Genomic DNA, 16,866 nt, shown 5'->3' with positions numbered 1-16,866 from the left:
CCATCTGGAAGTGGGCACTGGGGGACAGCCGGGGACATTTGAGGTGGGTAGTCCACATGCAGGGGTGAGACCCAGGCCCAGAGGAGTCTGGGAAGGCAGCCTGAGCAGGACCTGGGTCTTGGGTTGGACTCAGAAGTGAAGAACCCACAGGATCAACCTTAGCTAGAGACGCTGTCATGTCTTGAATTGGAATCATCTAGAAAACACTCCTAAGAGAAGGGATGAGACTCAAACATTTAATATTGTTGAACACCTCTGTACAATGAAAGCAAAGTGCTTATTACACAAATTATAAATAGTAAGAAATAAACACTTAGGAAAGAAGAAAGCCCCTGGAGAGCAAACACGCAGGCGGGCAGGGCTGGGGTCAGTCAGAGGCCCCCCAGGTCATCTGTGAGAAAGGCCAGCAGGAAGCGGCTGGCGTGCCTGTCAATGATGACCGGGGAGAAGCCCAGGACACGCCGGGCCCCTGGAAGCACCTTGGGGTCTGGAAGACAAGGGGGTCTCAGAACTCCTCAAGAAGGCACCTTCTCTCATCCTCGCAGCATCACAGCCCATACCCGAGTGATGTGGGTCCCCATGCACTGCTCCCACCCAGGACCTGGGCACGGTCAGCATGGCAGGAAAGCAACGGCAGGCATGCCTCGCTGGGCCACAGCGGGGGGCCTCAGGTGCAGGCCCCCGTCCATCTGGCAGGGCTCAGCCCCAGGGCGTGGGGAGGACTGGCCGAGGCCTGGCCCGGCAGCACCCACCTGGAGGGCAGCAGTAGATGAGAAGCGCCAGGCCTGCGGCCAGGCCGAGGCAGGTCAGGAAGGCCACAGGTCCTGGGGAGAAATGCGCGTGAGCAGCTCCCCGAGCCCTGAAGGGGAGGGGTCCGGAGGCCTTGAGGACAGGCTCACACCCTGTACTAGGGTGAGCCAGGAAGGGATACCCCTAGCGAGCACCCTAAGTGGGTCTGTCCAATGGGCAGCCAGGACCGGAACCCAACTTGGAATGAGAAGCCCCCGAGACAGAGGTGGAGCCCTGGGTCAGGGGACAGAGAAAAGGGATGTGGGAGGCGGTTACCCCTGTCACTGAGCTCACAGCTTGCGGTGCCCGAGTCTAGCTCTGTGCAATCTGAGTTCTCTGGAAACAAAATCACAGGGCGTGGTTAGTCACGGGGGAGCTGGAGAGTAAAGTGGTCGCCTGCCATCGAGAAACCAAGGGGGCTGCCAAGGCCCCTCCCCGCAGACCACCCAGGCCCCTTGGGTTGTGTGGGTGCTGAGCCCTCCAGGCTGTGTCTGGGGCGGTGCAGGGAGGGGAGCAGTCAGCACCAGGCAAGGAGCCCTGCACAGTCCAGGGTCTTCTCCTTTGTCTACTTCATGGGAACTTGAGGACCATGGATGGGGATTTCATTGTTCCCTGGCAACCACAAGGCACCCAACAGTGCGAACACCTTTCTGTCCCAAGTCTGATTTTGCTGAGTGAGGGCAGGGCGCCTTCTCTTTCCCCAGACCCCTCTGGGGCTCCCCAATCAACCAGCTCCTTGATAACCCCGAGGGCACCCTGGAAGGTCCCTGACTCCAGGCAGGGCTGTGTGGTCCTGAGAGCTTGGGTGACAGGACCGTTCCATGCCGCAGCTCAGGGCCCAGGCCTGCCAGCCCGTCCTTGGGGGCCCTGGTCCAGCTGAGTGGCCTGAGGTGAGCCACCTCTTCCCTCACGGCCTCCAGCCTTTCATGTGAGGATTGAGGGACAGTAGCCACTCCCCCTGGGGACCTGGGTGCAGAGGCCTCAAGACTGAGCTGCCATCCCTACCTGTGCCATCCCTACCTGTGCCTTCCCTGTACCCATCCTGGCTCAGAGGATCCCTCTCAAGCCTCCTGGGCCACGGGCTGGCACTTCTAAACCCAAACACACTGTCCTGGACCAGCCATCTGTGCCAGAGACTGTTGTGCAGAAACATCCACACCGTGAGGATCTACCTGGGTGAAAGCAGATACAACCTCTGTCGTGGGAGGCAGTTCACTCAAGGCTGGTATGGCCTACAGCTGGGCGCTAGTTCTGATCAGAAGGGTAAGGATTCCCAGGTTCATTAGATTATAGAGAAAAGGGCAGGACCACACGCACAAGATACTTTCATGTAAGAAATAAAAAGCAGAAGAAAAAGGGAGACAGAGAGAAGTAGACAGACACACACAGTGACATGGAGAGACAGAGACAGGGAGCCTTGGAGACAGATATCTGTGTTGTCTGAAATACTCTCTCCACTCTCTGAGGGACACACAAGACACAACCAGAGGGTTGTCTCTGGCGAAGGGCTGAACAAGGAGATGCCAAGGCCAGGGGGCCGGGGCATGCACTTACGCAGGGCGTGCCGGCTAGGCAAGCAGCTGTGCAGGGGCTGGGCGTGGATGTACAGGGCCCGGTAGAACTCCTGACAATCCCGCTCACCGCTCTGCTGCAGGTGGCCCAGGAGATCGCAGAGACGCACTCGCAGAGACACCTTGGGGTTCCGGAACTGGAGGAGGAAGGGGCACAGAGAGATCAGGCTGGAGGACTCTGGACTTACCCCCCAGCCCCAGCCTTGTCAATGGCTGTGATGCCACCTTCGTGGCTGGAACACCCATGGGGGGTAGCAATTGCTACCAAAGACTCAACCACTCCTATGCAGTGCCCAAGACTGTGCTGCTGCTGCCGCCGCTGCTGAGTCGCTTCAGTCGTGTCCGACTCTGTGCAACCCCACAGACGGCAGCCGACCAGGCTCCCCTGTCCCTGGGATTCTCCAGGCAAGAACACTGGAGTGGGTTGCCATTTCCTTCTCCAATGCATGAAGGTGAAAAGTGAAAGTGAAGTCGCTCAGTCGTGTCCGACTCCTAGCGACCCCATGGACTGCAGCCCACCAGGCTCCCCCGTCCATGGGATTTTCCAGGCAAGAGTACTGGAGTGGGGTGCCATACGGCCACTAATCCTTGCACTCCCATTGGAGGCCTAGACAGGTCACCAAGAAAGGTGGTAGTGACATTATTCCAAGTGTGGAAACTTAGCGGCTTGCTAACTTGGTTTTCCCACGTGTAAAAAAGGAAATAATAATAAACCCACACAATACGATCATTATAGGGACCCTTCAAGGTAATGGCATAAATGGTAACTTCTAGTAGTTCATAGTCCATGGGAATGTGATTCGAGTTTTAAAAAATATATCAAGGGTTAAGCAGAAAAAATAGGTGGCTTTTTCGATGTGGCTGATTGAGAAATATGTGGTTGTAAAGGTCAATGGACAGGGTACCTGCACTGACTCCCAGAACATGGAGGCTATGGCCCGGTGCTGCCACCTGGTGGTGGTGGACCATTCTACAAGAAACTAGAGTTGACCCACAAAAGGACAGAAACTGCAAAGCACAGGCAGCTGTGCAGCAGAAACCATGGGTACCTATGAGGAATGGAACCATGGGGGGGGGTTGGGGGTGGTGGTGGGGGTGGGGGTGGGGGTGGTGTGTGTGGGGTGTGTGTGTGTGTGGTGGTGTGTGTGTGTGTGTGTGTGTGTGGAGTTTCCTTTTTCTCATGTGAACATCTGAAGCTTTTCAAATTTTTTTTAAAATAGTGAATGCATATTCGACTTTTAATTACAAGACAGAAAATTGAGCCCCTACTTTTTAACTTACTGGACTACTTTTATAACACAACAAGCATCTGAGCCAGTAGCAGGGTGTGGGTGGATTCTAGCTCTGTTGAGGATCAATATCATCTGTCCCCTGGAGAGGCCCCAACCCTCCAGAGAGCCCTGCACGTGGCCCCAAGAGGAGAAGGGCTCGCTCTGTCACCCGGCTGGGAGGCAGGCCATGTGCCCCAGAGCCCCAGCTAGTCTCTGGCACCCACCCCCAGTGCCACAGGGGAGCCAGAGAAGTGGGTGGGGTGCACAAGGAGCACCCACTCTCATCCAATGTCCCCGAACAGGACATGCCAGATCACACCCAAAATGATTGCCCATTTTGAACTTTTGGAAGATGCTGAGTGAAGAGTTCTACAGCACTAGGTAGAGTGAATCTGGCATCCCTGCTCCCCTCCCACCCTGGTACACCCCCGTTCCCCCTCCCAGGTCTGTCTCATGTTGTCACACATCTTCTGTGATCCTCCAGCATTTTTGAAAGGGGCTAGAAGTTCTGATGACATCTAAAGAGACTAAAGCTCAAAAAATGATGTTCTAGGCCCAAGGTCACCCCAAGGAGACAGGTTTTCACCTCCAAGCTGTCCTGCCCCCGGCTTCTCCCAGCCCAGAGAGGAAGGGATGGGAGAGCAGCCTCAAGTTCACTGGCACCTTTTCCGCGTCCTTGTTGCTGAGGATCTGGGGATAGTAGCGGTTTAGCTGGAGGATGATCCTGTCCACCTGCTGCTCACTCAGGCGTCCGAGGCTGGTGAGGAAAGGAGTGTCCTGGACTAGGCGATCACAGTAGGTTTGCTCTGAAACAGAAGCAGAGAACACAGAAGGACATGAGCCAGCACAGCCCAAGGAAGGGGTGTCGAGTCCCACACACCATGACACAGCCATGGCAGGGACTCCGCACAGTAAGGTCCCGTGCCCACCAAGAGGTGTACCAGCTGTAAGTATCTGGACAACTGCTGACATCCCAACTCATGCACAGCCCAGGATTTCCCCATGTCATGCCAATCCCCTTGCAAAACAGTGGGGTGGGTGGGTGCAGTGATAAAGGTACAGAGCTCAAAAGCAGAGCAGAGCCTCCAGCTCCTCCTCTCTTCTATGCCTGAGAGCTTATCACCAAAAAACTCAGGAGGGTGAAGAGTCTGCTGTCTGCAGGGTCCCCCAGTGCTCTCTGGAAATAGCAGCCTGAGGAAGGACACAGCAGCACAGAGAAGGCCCAACTCCAAAGCTCCTACAGCCACTGTTGTCATGGGGACAGGAGACACACAGACAGAAGCACAGGGTTTAGAGTGGCCTGGCCACTTTTAGCTGGCATGGCCACTGGACATAGTATCTGCAAGGCCTTGGGAAGCTGCCCCAAACAGCAGACCAACATGCCTGCTACCGAGGAGGCTGGGAAATGCTTTTCCTTTTTTTTTTTTCTTTCAGAATCATCATTAAAACATCACTGTTACACTATCTTTCCCATTAAGAATGTCCCTTAGAATGACAAGCCTTTAAAGGCAGGGAGTGGATGGGGAGAAGTCAGTGGGCAGATGGCAAAGAATCTCTGAGGGAGGGTCCCAAGTGCCTGCAGCCCTAGCTACCTGAACAAGTGCACCACCTTATCTATGTGAGGCAGCTTGTCCTCTTTCCTGGTGGACCCAGGGGATGGGGGGGTTGGTGTGCAGGCAGGCACAGCTGTATAGGAGGAGTTTCTGTATGTGACTGAAGTTAAGCTGGTATCAATCCAAATTAGGTAGCTGTAACTTTACAATATTAAACATAACTCCCCTGGTAACCACAAAGAAAATGTCTATGGAATATACCCAAAAGAACATCAAAATGTGTTACTACAGAAAATCAACACAAAAGGAAGTAATGGAATATGTGAAGGACAAAGAAGCTACAAGACATACAGAAAACAAACAGCGAAAAGGTAAAAACAAGTTGTCCCTTATCAGTAGTTAAATGTAAATGGATTAAACTCTCTAATCAAAAGACACAGATTGACAGAATAGGTTTGTGATACTGTGATTTACAGTAAGATATATTCACTCAGTCGTGTCCGACTCTTTGCAACCCCATGGACTATGCAGTCCATGGAATTCTCCAGACCAGGATACTGGAGTGGATAGCCTTTCCTTTCTCCAGGGGATCTTCCCAACCCAGGGATCGAACCCAGGTCTCCCGCATTGCAGGCAGATTCTTTACCAGCTGAGCCACCAGGGAAGCTCATGCCTACCTAAGAAAGCCTCCATGACCTTCCCCCCATCAAAGCGGGGTGTGGAGCACCTCCCTGTTACTAAATGCTTGGAGGTGCCTGGGAGGAGCACGGAAGCTCCATGCCCCTTCTCATGTGTTTTGCCCCATGCATCTCTTCCACCTGGATGTTCACTTGTATCCTTGAAACAAACTGTGAATAGTAAGTGTTTTCTTGAGTTCTGTGAACTGCTCTAGCAAATGACAGTCAGGGGAACTCTGATTTATAGCCAGTCAGTTAGAAGCACAGGTGGCAGCCTGGACCAGTGACTGGCATTTCAAGTGGGGGCAATCTTGTGGGACTGAGTCCAAAGTGAACCTATGGGGTCTGACACTCTCCAGATGGATGGTGTAAGAATTGAGTTAAATTTATAGGACACCCAGTTGGTGTCCACCAAAGAACTGGAAAGCTGCTTGACAGAGGAAAACCCCCCATACATTTGGCAACCAAAAGTGTCAGAAATAAAAGTGTTGAGAAATATGCATTGAGAAAAGAAATGCAAGAAGGCAAAGCGGTTGTCTGAGGAGATCTTACAAATAGCTGAGGAAAGAAGAGAAGCGAAATGCAGGGTGCCAGAGAATAGCAAGGAGAGATAAGACGGACTTCTTAAATGAACAGTGCAAAGTAATAGAGGAAAACAAATAGAATGGGAAGACTAGAGATTTCTTCAAGAAAACTGGAGATATCAAGGGAGCATTTCATGCAAAGATGGACACGATAAGGGACAGAAACGGTACAAGGACCTAACAGAAGCAGAAGAGATTAAGAAGAAGTGGCAAGAATACACAGAAGAACTATACAAAAAAGGTTTTAATGACCCAGATAATCACGATGGTATGGTCACTCATCTAGAGCCAGACATTGTGGAGTGTGAAGTCAAGTGGGTCTTAAGAAGCATTACTACACACCTCCTTTCACTCTGCCAATTGGACTTATGTCTTTATTGGTCATTCAAATGGGGCAAAGGAAATAACCTTTTAAAACTCAGGCAAACTGGGTGTTTGTCTTGTAACCTGTCAGAGGAAACATTGTAAAAGAAAAAAAAAGAAGACGCATTACTACAAACAAAGCTAGTGGAGGTGACAGACGTCCAGCTGAGTTATTTCAAATCCTAAAGGATTTTAAAGCGCTGCATTCAATATGTCAGCAAATTTGGAAAACTCAGCAGTGACCATGGGACTGGAAAAGGTCAGATTGCAATTCAATCCGAAAGAAGAGCAAGGCCAAAGAACATGTAATCTACTGTACTATTGCTCTCATTTCACATGCTAGCACGGTTATGCTCAAAATCCTTGAAGCTAGGCTTCAGCAGTATGTGAACTGAGAACTTTCAGATGTACAAGCTGGGTTTAGAAAAAAGCAGAGCAATCAGAGATCAAATTGTCAACATTCACTGGCTCACAGAGAAAGCAAGGGAATTCCAGAAAAACATCTACTTCTGCTTCATTGACTATGCTAAAGCCTTTGACTGTGTGGATCACAACACACTGTGGAAAATTCTTAAAAGAAATGGGAAGATCAGACCACTTTACCTGTCTCCTGAGAAACCTGTATGTCAGTTAAAAAACAGCAATTAAAACAGGACATAGAACAACTGACTGGTTCACAACTGGGAAAGGAGTGTGACAAGGCTGTATACTGTCACCCTTATTTAACTTAAATACTTATTTAACTTAAATGCAGAGTACATAATGTAAAATACTGGGCTGGATGAATCACAAGCTGGAATCAAGATTGCTGGGAGAGATATCAACAACCTCAGATATGAAAATAATACCACTCTAGTGGCAGATAGTGAAGAGGAACTAAAGAGCCTCTTGATGAGGGTGAAAGAGGAGAGTGAAAAAGCTGGCTTGAAACTCAACATTCAAAAGACTAAGATCATGGCATCCTGGTCCATCACTTCACAGCAAACAGAAGGGGGAAAAAGTGGGAGCAGTGACAGATTTAATTTTCTTGGGCTCTAAAATCACTGCGGATGGTGACTGTAGCCGTGAAACTTAAAAATCCTTACTCCCTGGAAGAACAGCTATGAGAAACCTGCTGCTGCTAAGTCACTTCAGTCGTGTCTGACTCTGTGTGACCCCGTAGACGGCAGCCCACCAGGCTCCCTCGTCCCTGAGATTCTCCAGGCAAGAACACTGGAGTGGGTTGCCATTTCCTTCTCCAATGCATGAAAATGAAAAGTGAAAGTGAAGTTGCTCAGTCGTGTCTGACTCTTAGCGACCCCATGGACTGCAGTCCACCAGGCTCCTTCGTCTATGGGATTTTCCAGGCAAGAGTACTGGAGTGGGTTGCCATTGCCGTCTCCTATGAGAAACCTAGACAGCGTATTAAAAAGCAGAGACATCATTTGCCAACAAAGGTCCGCCTAGTCAAAGCTATGGTTTCTCCAGCAGTCATGTATGGATGTGAGAATCAGACCATAAAGAAGGCTAAGTGTTGATCTGATGTTTTCAAATTTGGTACTGGAGAAGACTCTTGAGAGTTTCTTGGACTGCGAGGAGATTAAACCAGCCATTCCTAAAGGAAATAAACCCTGAAAGTTCACTGGAAGGACTGATGCTTAAGCTCTAATACTTTGCCCACCTGACACAAAGAGCTGACTCACTGAAAAAGGTACTGATGCTGGGAAAGACTGAAGGCAAAGGAAAAGGGGCTGGCAGAGGATGAGATGGTTAGACAGGATCATTGACTCAATGCACATGGATTTGAGCAAACTCTGGGAGAGAATGGAGGACAGGGGAGCTTGGCGTGCTACAGTCCATGAGGTCAAAAAGAGTTGGACATGACTTAGCAACTGAACAACAACAACATATTGAGAAGGCCCACATGCAGCCATGAAGACCCAGTGTAGCCAACAACAACAACAAAATCAGCGCCCTCCTTAAAGCAGCCCTATAAGTGCTGACCCTTTCTGGCCAGGCCAGTGTCAACATCGGGAGCCTCATCTGCCACATGGGGGGCTGGAGGGTCTGCCCCAGCAGCTGGCACGGCACCAGCAGTAGGTCCAATCCTCTTTGCCACTGCTGCCCTAGCTGAGGAGAAGAAAGCAGAGGCAAAGAAATAAGAATCTGAAAAGTCTAATGATGACATGGGCTTTGGTCTTTTTGACTAAACCTCTTCAGTAACACATTCAATAAAAAGCTGAACTCTTAAAAAAAAACTTAAAAAAGGAATAAAACACTTAGAAATAAATTTAACCAAGGAGATGGAAGACTTGTACACTGATCTACAAAACACTACTCAAAGAAATGTTAAAAGATACAAATAAATGGAAAGACATTCCATGTCCACGGTTTGGAAGACTTAATATTGTGAAGATGACAATATTACCCAAAGTGATCCAGGAATTCAATGTAACCCCTATCCAAACTGCAGTAAATCTTTTTTTGTCTTTTTTTCATCCTAATGTTCATATGGGATCTCAAGGGACTTGTACAGCCAAAACAATCCTGAAAAAAGAACAAAGTGGATGATTCACACTTCCTCATTTCAAAATTTACTACAAAGCTACAGGAATCAAAACTGTGGTACTATACAGACCAATGTAATAGACTAGAAAGTCCAGAAATTAGCCCTATTTTGAAGAAAAAAAAAAGAGTGAAAAGACAATCCATAGAATGGGAGAAAATATCTGCAAAGCATATATCTGATTAGGGATTAATATATATAGAAAGAGAGAGAATACAAAAAGAACTCCTACAACTCAACACAACAAAAAATCCTACAAAATAACCAACACAATGATGAGCAAAATACTTGAACAGGTATTTTTCCAAAGGTGGACAGATTACTGCTAAGTACATGAAAAGATGCTCAACATCACTAGTCATTAGCAAAAAGCAAGTCAAAATACAATGAGATACCATTTCATACTCATTAGGGTAAAATAAATATTGGAGAGAGGGAATATGAATACGAGGATGAGAAAGTGGAACTCTCATGCACTCCTGGTGGGCAGGTAAAACGGTGCAGCTACTATGGAAAAGGGTATGGCTATTCCTCAAAAAGTTAAATACATCCGCAATTCCATTCCTGGGTATACACTCGAAAGAATTCAAAGCAGAGACTCAAATAGATATGTGCATGTCAAGTTCAGAGTAGCGTTTATTCACAAAAGCCCAAAGGTAAAAACAACCCAAGTGTCCACAGACAGATGAACAGATAGACAAAATATGGTATACATACAATGGAATACTATACAATCATAAGAAGGAACGGAATTCTAACACATGGGTTCAAAACCATGGATGAACCATGAAAACAATATGCTAACTGAAATAAATTAGACACAAAAGTACAAATGAAGTGAAGTGTTATCTTAGTTGCTCAGTCATGTCCGACTCTTTGCGACCCCATGGATTGTAACCCACAAGCTCTCCGTCCACGGGAATTTCCAGGCAAGAATAGCAGAGTGGGTTGCCATTTCCTTCTCCAGGGGATCTTCCTGACCCAGGGATCAAACCCAGGTCTCCTGCACTGCAGGCAGACGCTTTACCATTTGAGCCACCAGGGAAGCCCATACAAAAGGACAAATGTATTATTCCACTATATGAACTATCTAGAATAAGCAAATTCTAAAACAGAGAAAGTACCATAGTGATTAACAGGAGCTGCAGGTAGGGGTGAAAGGGGAGTTTTTGTTTAATGAGTACAGTTTCTCTTTGGGATGATGAAAAAGTTCTTGAAATGCAGTTTCACAGCACTGTGGATGTATTTAATCCCAATGAAATGGTTAAAATGGTAAATTTTACGTTCTGTGTATTTTACCACACATATACATATAAATGGACATGAATCTGAGCAAACTCCAGGAGACAGCTGAGGACAGAGGAGCCTGAGCAAGCTTGCAGTTGGCCATGACTCAGCGACTGAACAATAAAATACATATCAAGGTAAGTGGATAATATATGAAACTGCGGTTCAGTTTAATAAGTTACAATGGAATATAACCCAGTGATAAAAAAGACCTACGAAGTTACAAAAAGACATTGAGGAAACAAATGCATTTTGTTAAAGGTTAAAGAAGCCAATTTGAAAAGGCTATATACTATATGATCCCAAGTATATATTTTAGAAAATGCAAAACAATGGAGACAGTAAAAAGATCAGTGGTTGCCAAGGGTTATGGAAGAAGGAGGGATAAATAGATGGAGCACAGATGTTTAACCCAGTAAAACTTCTTGTATGATACTGTAATAGCAGATACAGGACATCATGAATTTTTCAAAAAACTCATACAGTGTACAACACAGGAATGAACCATCATATTAATATGGACTTTAGTTAGTAACTGAAATTAATAATACTGTATCACTATTGGCTTATTCAGGTAACAACCATACAAATGCAAGATATTAATAATAGAGGAAATGGGGTGGGGGGAGCCCTCTGTGCTATCTGCTCGATTGTCTATAAACTAAAAATGCTCCAAAAATAAATTCTAGTAATTAATAAGAAACACTATTTGGAAATTCCATTGTTGAATTTTTTTTTCTTTTAAAATTTTATCTACTTTATTTTTGGCTGTGCTAGGTCTTCATTGCTGTGCGGGCTTTCCTCCAGTTGCGGTGAGCAAGGGCGACTCTCTAGTTGCGGTGCACAGGTTTCTCACTGCAATAGCTTCTCCTGTTGCAGAGCATGGGCTTTAGGGTGCACGGGGCTCAGCTGTTGCAGCTCCCAGGCTCTAGAGCACAGGTTCAACAGTTGTGGCACAAGGGCTGAGCTGCTCTGCAGTGTGTGGGATCTTCCCAAATCTGGGATAAAACCCATGTCTCCTGCATTGACAGGAAGATTCTTTACCACTAAGCAACCAGGGAAACCCTCCACTGTTGAACTTTAAAGATGAAAAAAACAGTCACAGAAAGGAGATGGATTCTTGGATTGGGTGGTATTCACTGGAAAGGAGCATGAAGGATTTTCTGGAGTGACAGAAACATTCTATCTTGATTTGGCCTGGACCAGTTGTTCCATGAGTATATACATTTGTCAAAACTTAAGAGAATTTTTTCAATAAAAATGAGTGTATTTATAAGTAAACAATACTTCAATCAAGTTGATTTTTAAAAAACAGCGTCACTGAGTTGGAACAAGTGGGGCCTCCTCCCGATTTCTTCCATGGGCCCAACTCAATAGACCGTTTACCTTCTCACCTCTCTCTCCTGATGCTACCTCCTCCTGGATGGTCTATTCCCCCTAGAATGAGAATTTCTAACTTTTGATTCTCCCAGTCTCTGAAAGTATATTTTGAAGACAGACTTGTCAGCAGCTCCAACATGGTAAAGAAGCCATGGACAGGGATGCAGAGACATCTGTCACCAGCATGTGGCAGGACCCTCCTGGCCACCCGGCTTCATCACCTGTAGCCTCTCTGATTAAAGAGTTAATAATATTGGCCATAGTTCATGGACTGGGACCCATGCTTGGGCATTCTGGGAGCTCTGTGCATCATCATTCTTCCATCAGCTCTGCTACACAAGCATGACCACTACCCTCATTTTCAGAAGGAGAAACTGAGGCACAATAAGTAGATAAGGTACCTGCTTAAGACCTTAATCAGCCGGAGAGTGATGGACTGAGTTCAGGACCCAGGCACAGTGTTGGGGCCCATTTCCGCCTCTCTGATCAGTCTACTAATTAATCATGCAATTTAGCTGCACCGTGTCTGCTTCTGACCAAACCATGGGCTGTCCTGCCCAGTGCTGCCAGCGTGTACACTGTGCACAGGGCTGGCACACACTAAGCGCTCACTAAAGAGGTTGGGAGTGAATGGACATAGGCCCAAGGGGCAGGGCAAGGGCTGTCAGTGGACAGTGACCAGCACTTCTGCAGTGGCTCTTCCCACCCTGCAGGCTGCTAGCCAAGGGTGCCTCCACTGGCTGGAGCTGTGAGTCACTTGGCATAATGGCATAGCCTGGGGACCACAGCTCTGGGCTCTGCCGTGCCCTGTGCTTCCTGTGGTCGTTGTGAGCTGTGCACACAAACCACACCCGGGCGGCCATTCACAGGCATAACAAAGCACAAGAAAGGAAACCAGTGTGGTCCCAAGTGACAGTCCCAGATAGGTTTTACAGGAAGGAGGAAGAGGAATGCTCTGGCATAAAAACTCACCAGACCTTCGCCAGCAACCTTTGCTAAGCCCTACCTCCCCCATCGTTGTTTTTTCCTTTGGTTGCGCTGGGTCTTCACTGCTGCATGCAGGCTTTCTGTAGTTGTGGCAAGCAGGGGCTACTCTTCTGTGTAGTGGCTTCTCTTGTCGCAGAATACAGGCTCTAGGCACACAGGCTCAGCAGTTGCAGCATGCGGGCTCTAGGGCAGGTGGACTCAGCAGCTGCGGCACACGGGCTCAGTAGTTGAGGCTCACGGGCTCCAGAGCACAGGCTCAGCAGTTGCGGTGCACGGGCTTAGAAGCTCCGTGGCATGTTGAATCCTCCCAGACCAAAGATCAAACCCGTGTCCCCTGCATCGGCAGGTGGATTCTTATCCACTGTGTGACCACAGAAGTCCTCCTCCCCCGTCACCTTGCCCTACTGGCACCACAAGCATGGTTAGGCTGGCCAACCTGTTAGCCTGACCTGGCACTGGAGGCCCTGTGGGAGCTGGCCTCACTTGCCCTGACCAGGTCTCCCAGCCCCTGAGCCAAGCCTGCACAGCAACGCCCAACTGCAGCATTCTGCCTCAGATTCCCAGGGACCAGAACACCTCTCCCTACGGTTTCCACCTGGCTAACTCACACTCACTGTCCTCCCCTCAAGAGACTTTCCTGAGTTCCCCACCCACCACCACCCCCAACAAAGTCCAGATGCTTGGGCCTCAACCTCCCCTCCCAAACTGAATCTCCCAGAATCCCCTCCTGTCCCAGTGTCCAACCAGGCATGGAGCTGCGAAGCCCACTCCCCAGCACACCACAAGGAAGGGGCTGGTTCTGCAGCAACAGTAATTGCTACAGTGACACTTGGTCAGTGTGGGCCCTGCACAGATGCATCGGGCTCCACACGCTCACTCTGCGACCCTTCGTAAAGGCCCCAGAATGAGACAGGTTGCTATTGCTGCATGGAGACAGTAAGCCAGGAACTTGGGACCTACAGCCTTGCAGGCCTGTTCATTTGGCCCTCCCAGGCCTGTACTCTCTGGGCCCTAGTTCCCCATCCCCAAAATGAAGGGCTCTGAGGGAAGAGGTCTCTAGAGGCCCAGGACACTGAGACAGCAGGGAGAAGGGGGACTGGTAGGCATGCGAAGGTCTAGTCCTGGATCCACCACTGACTGCCCCAGCAGTCTAGGGCACCTGCCCAAGCTGAGTCTTTGTTTCCTCATTCACACACAGAGATATTCCATATTTCCCCATACAGCAGGCCTGAGTAGCAAGGACCTGATGCAGGGCCAGATGCACAGTAGGTACAATAGACCTTTGAACAGCAGGGGGTTGGGGGACAGACCCTGAGGAGTCAAAAATCCACACATTACTTTACTGTCAGTCCTCCGTATCCATAATTTTGCATCTGAGATTTCAGCCAACCTCAGGTCAGGTAGTAGTATGTATGCATTGAAAAAAATCCACGTATTTGAAACCATCACATTTGACACCCTAGGTCAGAGGATCAACTTTACTCAGAAATAGCAGCCACAGATTAAAAACAGTTCAGAGAAACGACAGGGGAGTGAGTAGTACCAGGGGTCTCTTCTGGCTTAGGCTGGTACACTGGTGTCCTGGAAATCACCAGGTTCCTGCCCATCAAATCTTTCTTGTATGCGGGACTTAGGCTGGGACTCCAGTGACAGCTATGGAGAGAATGGGGACTTCAGGGGCCTCCCAGACCCTGTGGGTCACCCTAGGTGACTTTTACCTCAGAAGCATTCCCTGAAATAAGGTATGGCTTCTGGAAGCCACCACACTCCCTGATTACACTGGCATGGACTCTCATCAGCCTGTAACTCTCATGGAGCTTCTCCTAACAGGGAAAGGTCCACAGAGTAGGGTCACTCTGCTCAGGATCAGGAAGGTGGTGGGCGGTCTCCATTCAAGAGAGGCCCTTGGAGGATGGCTGGGCTGGGGACTGCATTCTGGGGGGAAAAAAAAGCTGGAAGGGCTGGGGCAGTCCAGATGGGGCACAAGGCCTTGGGAAACAGAGTCTGTGTGCAAGATTCCCTCGGGCCTGTCCCTGGACAAGGGGTGCACCCTGGGAGATACCAGAGTCCCACAGGTACCACACACTGCCCAGGAAGGCACCACCTGTTGGGCAGACTCCTCAGGGGACTCCTAATAGAAGACACAGCCTTCTGTCAGGAGTTTCTATATCTCCTGATAGAAGCACAGTAGAACCCCAGAGATTATTCCTTACCACCAATTTTACTTTCACCTCCCAGTGCCAGGCCACAGATCCTCACACCAGCAGTTCCCCACTTGCAGACATACGTTAGCCCCTGCCCTCCTGGAATCACCCAAGACCTGGTCCCCGCCCACTAGAGCCTTCCACGGCTTGACCTGGCCTCACAGCACAGAACACGCCAAGGCTCGGCCCCTAACGCTCAGAAGCCTCCAGGGCATGACGTGGCTTTGCCCACCACAACTCTCCAGAGGTTGTCCATGGCCGCCGCCCCCAAGCACCCTCCTAGACCTGGCCTGGCCTCGCCCCCATAGAACCCAGCCCTGGGCCGGCGCGCCGCTCTGCCGTCGTCCTGTCGACAGGGCACGCAGTCACGGGCAAGGTCACTCGCCGTCGCAGCGAGGAGTGGCATCGGGACACTCGGATCCTACGCGCCACCGTAGCCGCGTGCCTGTCTCCGCATGGCAGGCACGACCCCGGACCGCGCTCACCTGTCATGGCGGCGGCACACCGTGCATTCGGCCGACCCGACCCGTCCCCCTGCCGCTGTGAGCCCGTGTGGTTGTCCGCGCGTTGCCCGTGGGCAGGGTTGACCGCCTCCAGCTCTGGCCCGCTTTTTCCCGGTGGGCCCCGCCCCTGGTATCCTCTCGGCTAAGCTTTAACCCCGCCCTCACTGAGCCCGCCCCTTCCCGCTAGGCCCCGCCCATGTCGTCGGCGGCGCTGCGGCCGGGGCTAAAACCCCCAGTCTTCCCTACAGTCCAGCTTCCTAACGCGTGGGCGACGGACGCCGCTGAGCCCTTAGCCCCGCCCCTCGCTGGGTCCGCCCTTCCGGGAATCCAGGGTCTAGTCTTTGTCAACGCTAGGGCTCTAAACCCAGCCTTCCCTGAGCCCCACCCTTGCAGACCTTAACTAGGTCGCGACCACAACCCTGAACCCCGCCCCTCGCTCGGTCCTTATTAGTTACCGGGCCTCCGAAAGCCTTGAGCCTGACTCCCGCCCACAGGAGGTGCCCTCAGCTCCGCCCCTCACTCAGCTCCGCCCCCGCTGCTCTGGGCTAAATCACCGCCGGATCCTGACTCTAAACACCGGCACCACTCTAGCTCCGCCCCCTCGGCGCTAGCTACGTTGCTGAGCCTTCCTGAGCCCCTCCTCTCACTCGAGCCTCACCCCAACTCTGGCTCAACTTCGTTTGTAGCCCACGCTCTTCTCCCAGTCGTGGCTCCACCTTGGGTCTGCTCTGGCCCCGCCCTGAATTGGCCTGGCGGGCCGGCCAGACTGTAGACATGGTTGAGCTCTTCGCAGCACAGTCAGCGGTGCTTCTGCTTTCCGCGCCGCCCCCCACTCCCCCAACCACTAGCGCGTTCCCTTCTCCCATGAGGGAACTGGAGGATGCTTATTGGAGGGGTTCAGTTCAGTTCAGTCGCTCAGTCGTGTCGGACTTTGCTACCCCATGGACTGCAGCACGCCAGGCTTCCCTGTCCATCACCAACTCCCAGAGCTTACTCAAACTCATGTCCATCAAGTCAGTGACGCCATCCAACCATCTCATCCTCTGTAGGCCCCTTCTCCTCTGGCCTTCAATCTTTCCCAGCATCAGGGTCTTCTAGTGAGTCAGTTCTTCGCATCAGGTGGCCAGAGTATTGGAGTTTCAGCTTCAGCAT

The 16,866-nt window shown here is 50.2% G+C and overlaps 1 protein-coding gene across 3 annotated transcripts; it reads right to left on the bottom strand.

Annotated features, from left to right (window-relative positions):
- CARD19 (caspase recruitment domain family member 19) lies at positions 223–16,129 on the bottom strand. 3 transcript variants are annotated; one of them, XR_001296018.1, is made up of 6 exons: positions 13,027–13,089; positions 4,295–4,437; positions 2,344–2,497; positions 1,066–1,125; positions 753–824; positions 223–487 (listed from the first exon to the last, which is right to left on the bottom strand). XR_001296018.1 is itself a non-coding variant. In XM_005684173.2 (6 exons), exons 1-6 carry the CDS (start codon positions 15,701–15,703, stop codon positions 372–374), a joined length of 552 nt encoding a protein of 183 aa, XP_005684230.2. In that variant the 5' UTR covers positions 15,704–16,120; the 3' UTR covers positions 223–371. The 3 variants fall into 3 exon arrangements, 2 of the variants coding, with proteins under 2 accessions (XP_005684230.2, XP_017907988.1); XM_005684173.2 differs by lacking the exon at positions 13,027–13,089 and adding an exon at positions 15,697–16,120; XM_018052499.1 differs by lacking the exons at positions 1,066–1,125; positions 13,027–13,089 and adding an exon at positions 15,697–16,129.

Source organism: Capra hircus, chromosome 8 (assembly GCF_001704415.2).
Source record: "Capra hircus breed San Clemente chromosome 8, ASM170441v1, whole genome shotgun sequence".
NCBI lineage: Eukaryota > Metazoa > Chordata > Mammalia > Artiodactyla > Bovidae > Capra > Capra hircus.
Note: the sequence above shows the minus strand (reverse complement) of the source record. Positions and strands in the feature narration are given on the sequence as shown.

What these genes read in the sequence shown, in the direction of transcription:
- CARD19 (XM_005684173.2), bottom strand. An exon ending in GCAACAAGGACGCGGAAAAG is followed by an intron (nt 2,498 to 4,294) that starts GTGCCAGTGAAC and finishes TTCCTCCTCCAG; the next exon opens with TTCCGGAACCCCAAGGTGTC. An exon ending in GCCTAGCCGGCACGCCCTGC is followed by an intron (nt 1,126 to 2,343) that starts GTAAGTGCATGC and finishes TTTTGTTTCCAG; the next exon opens with AGAACTCAGATTGCACAGAG.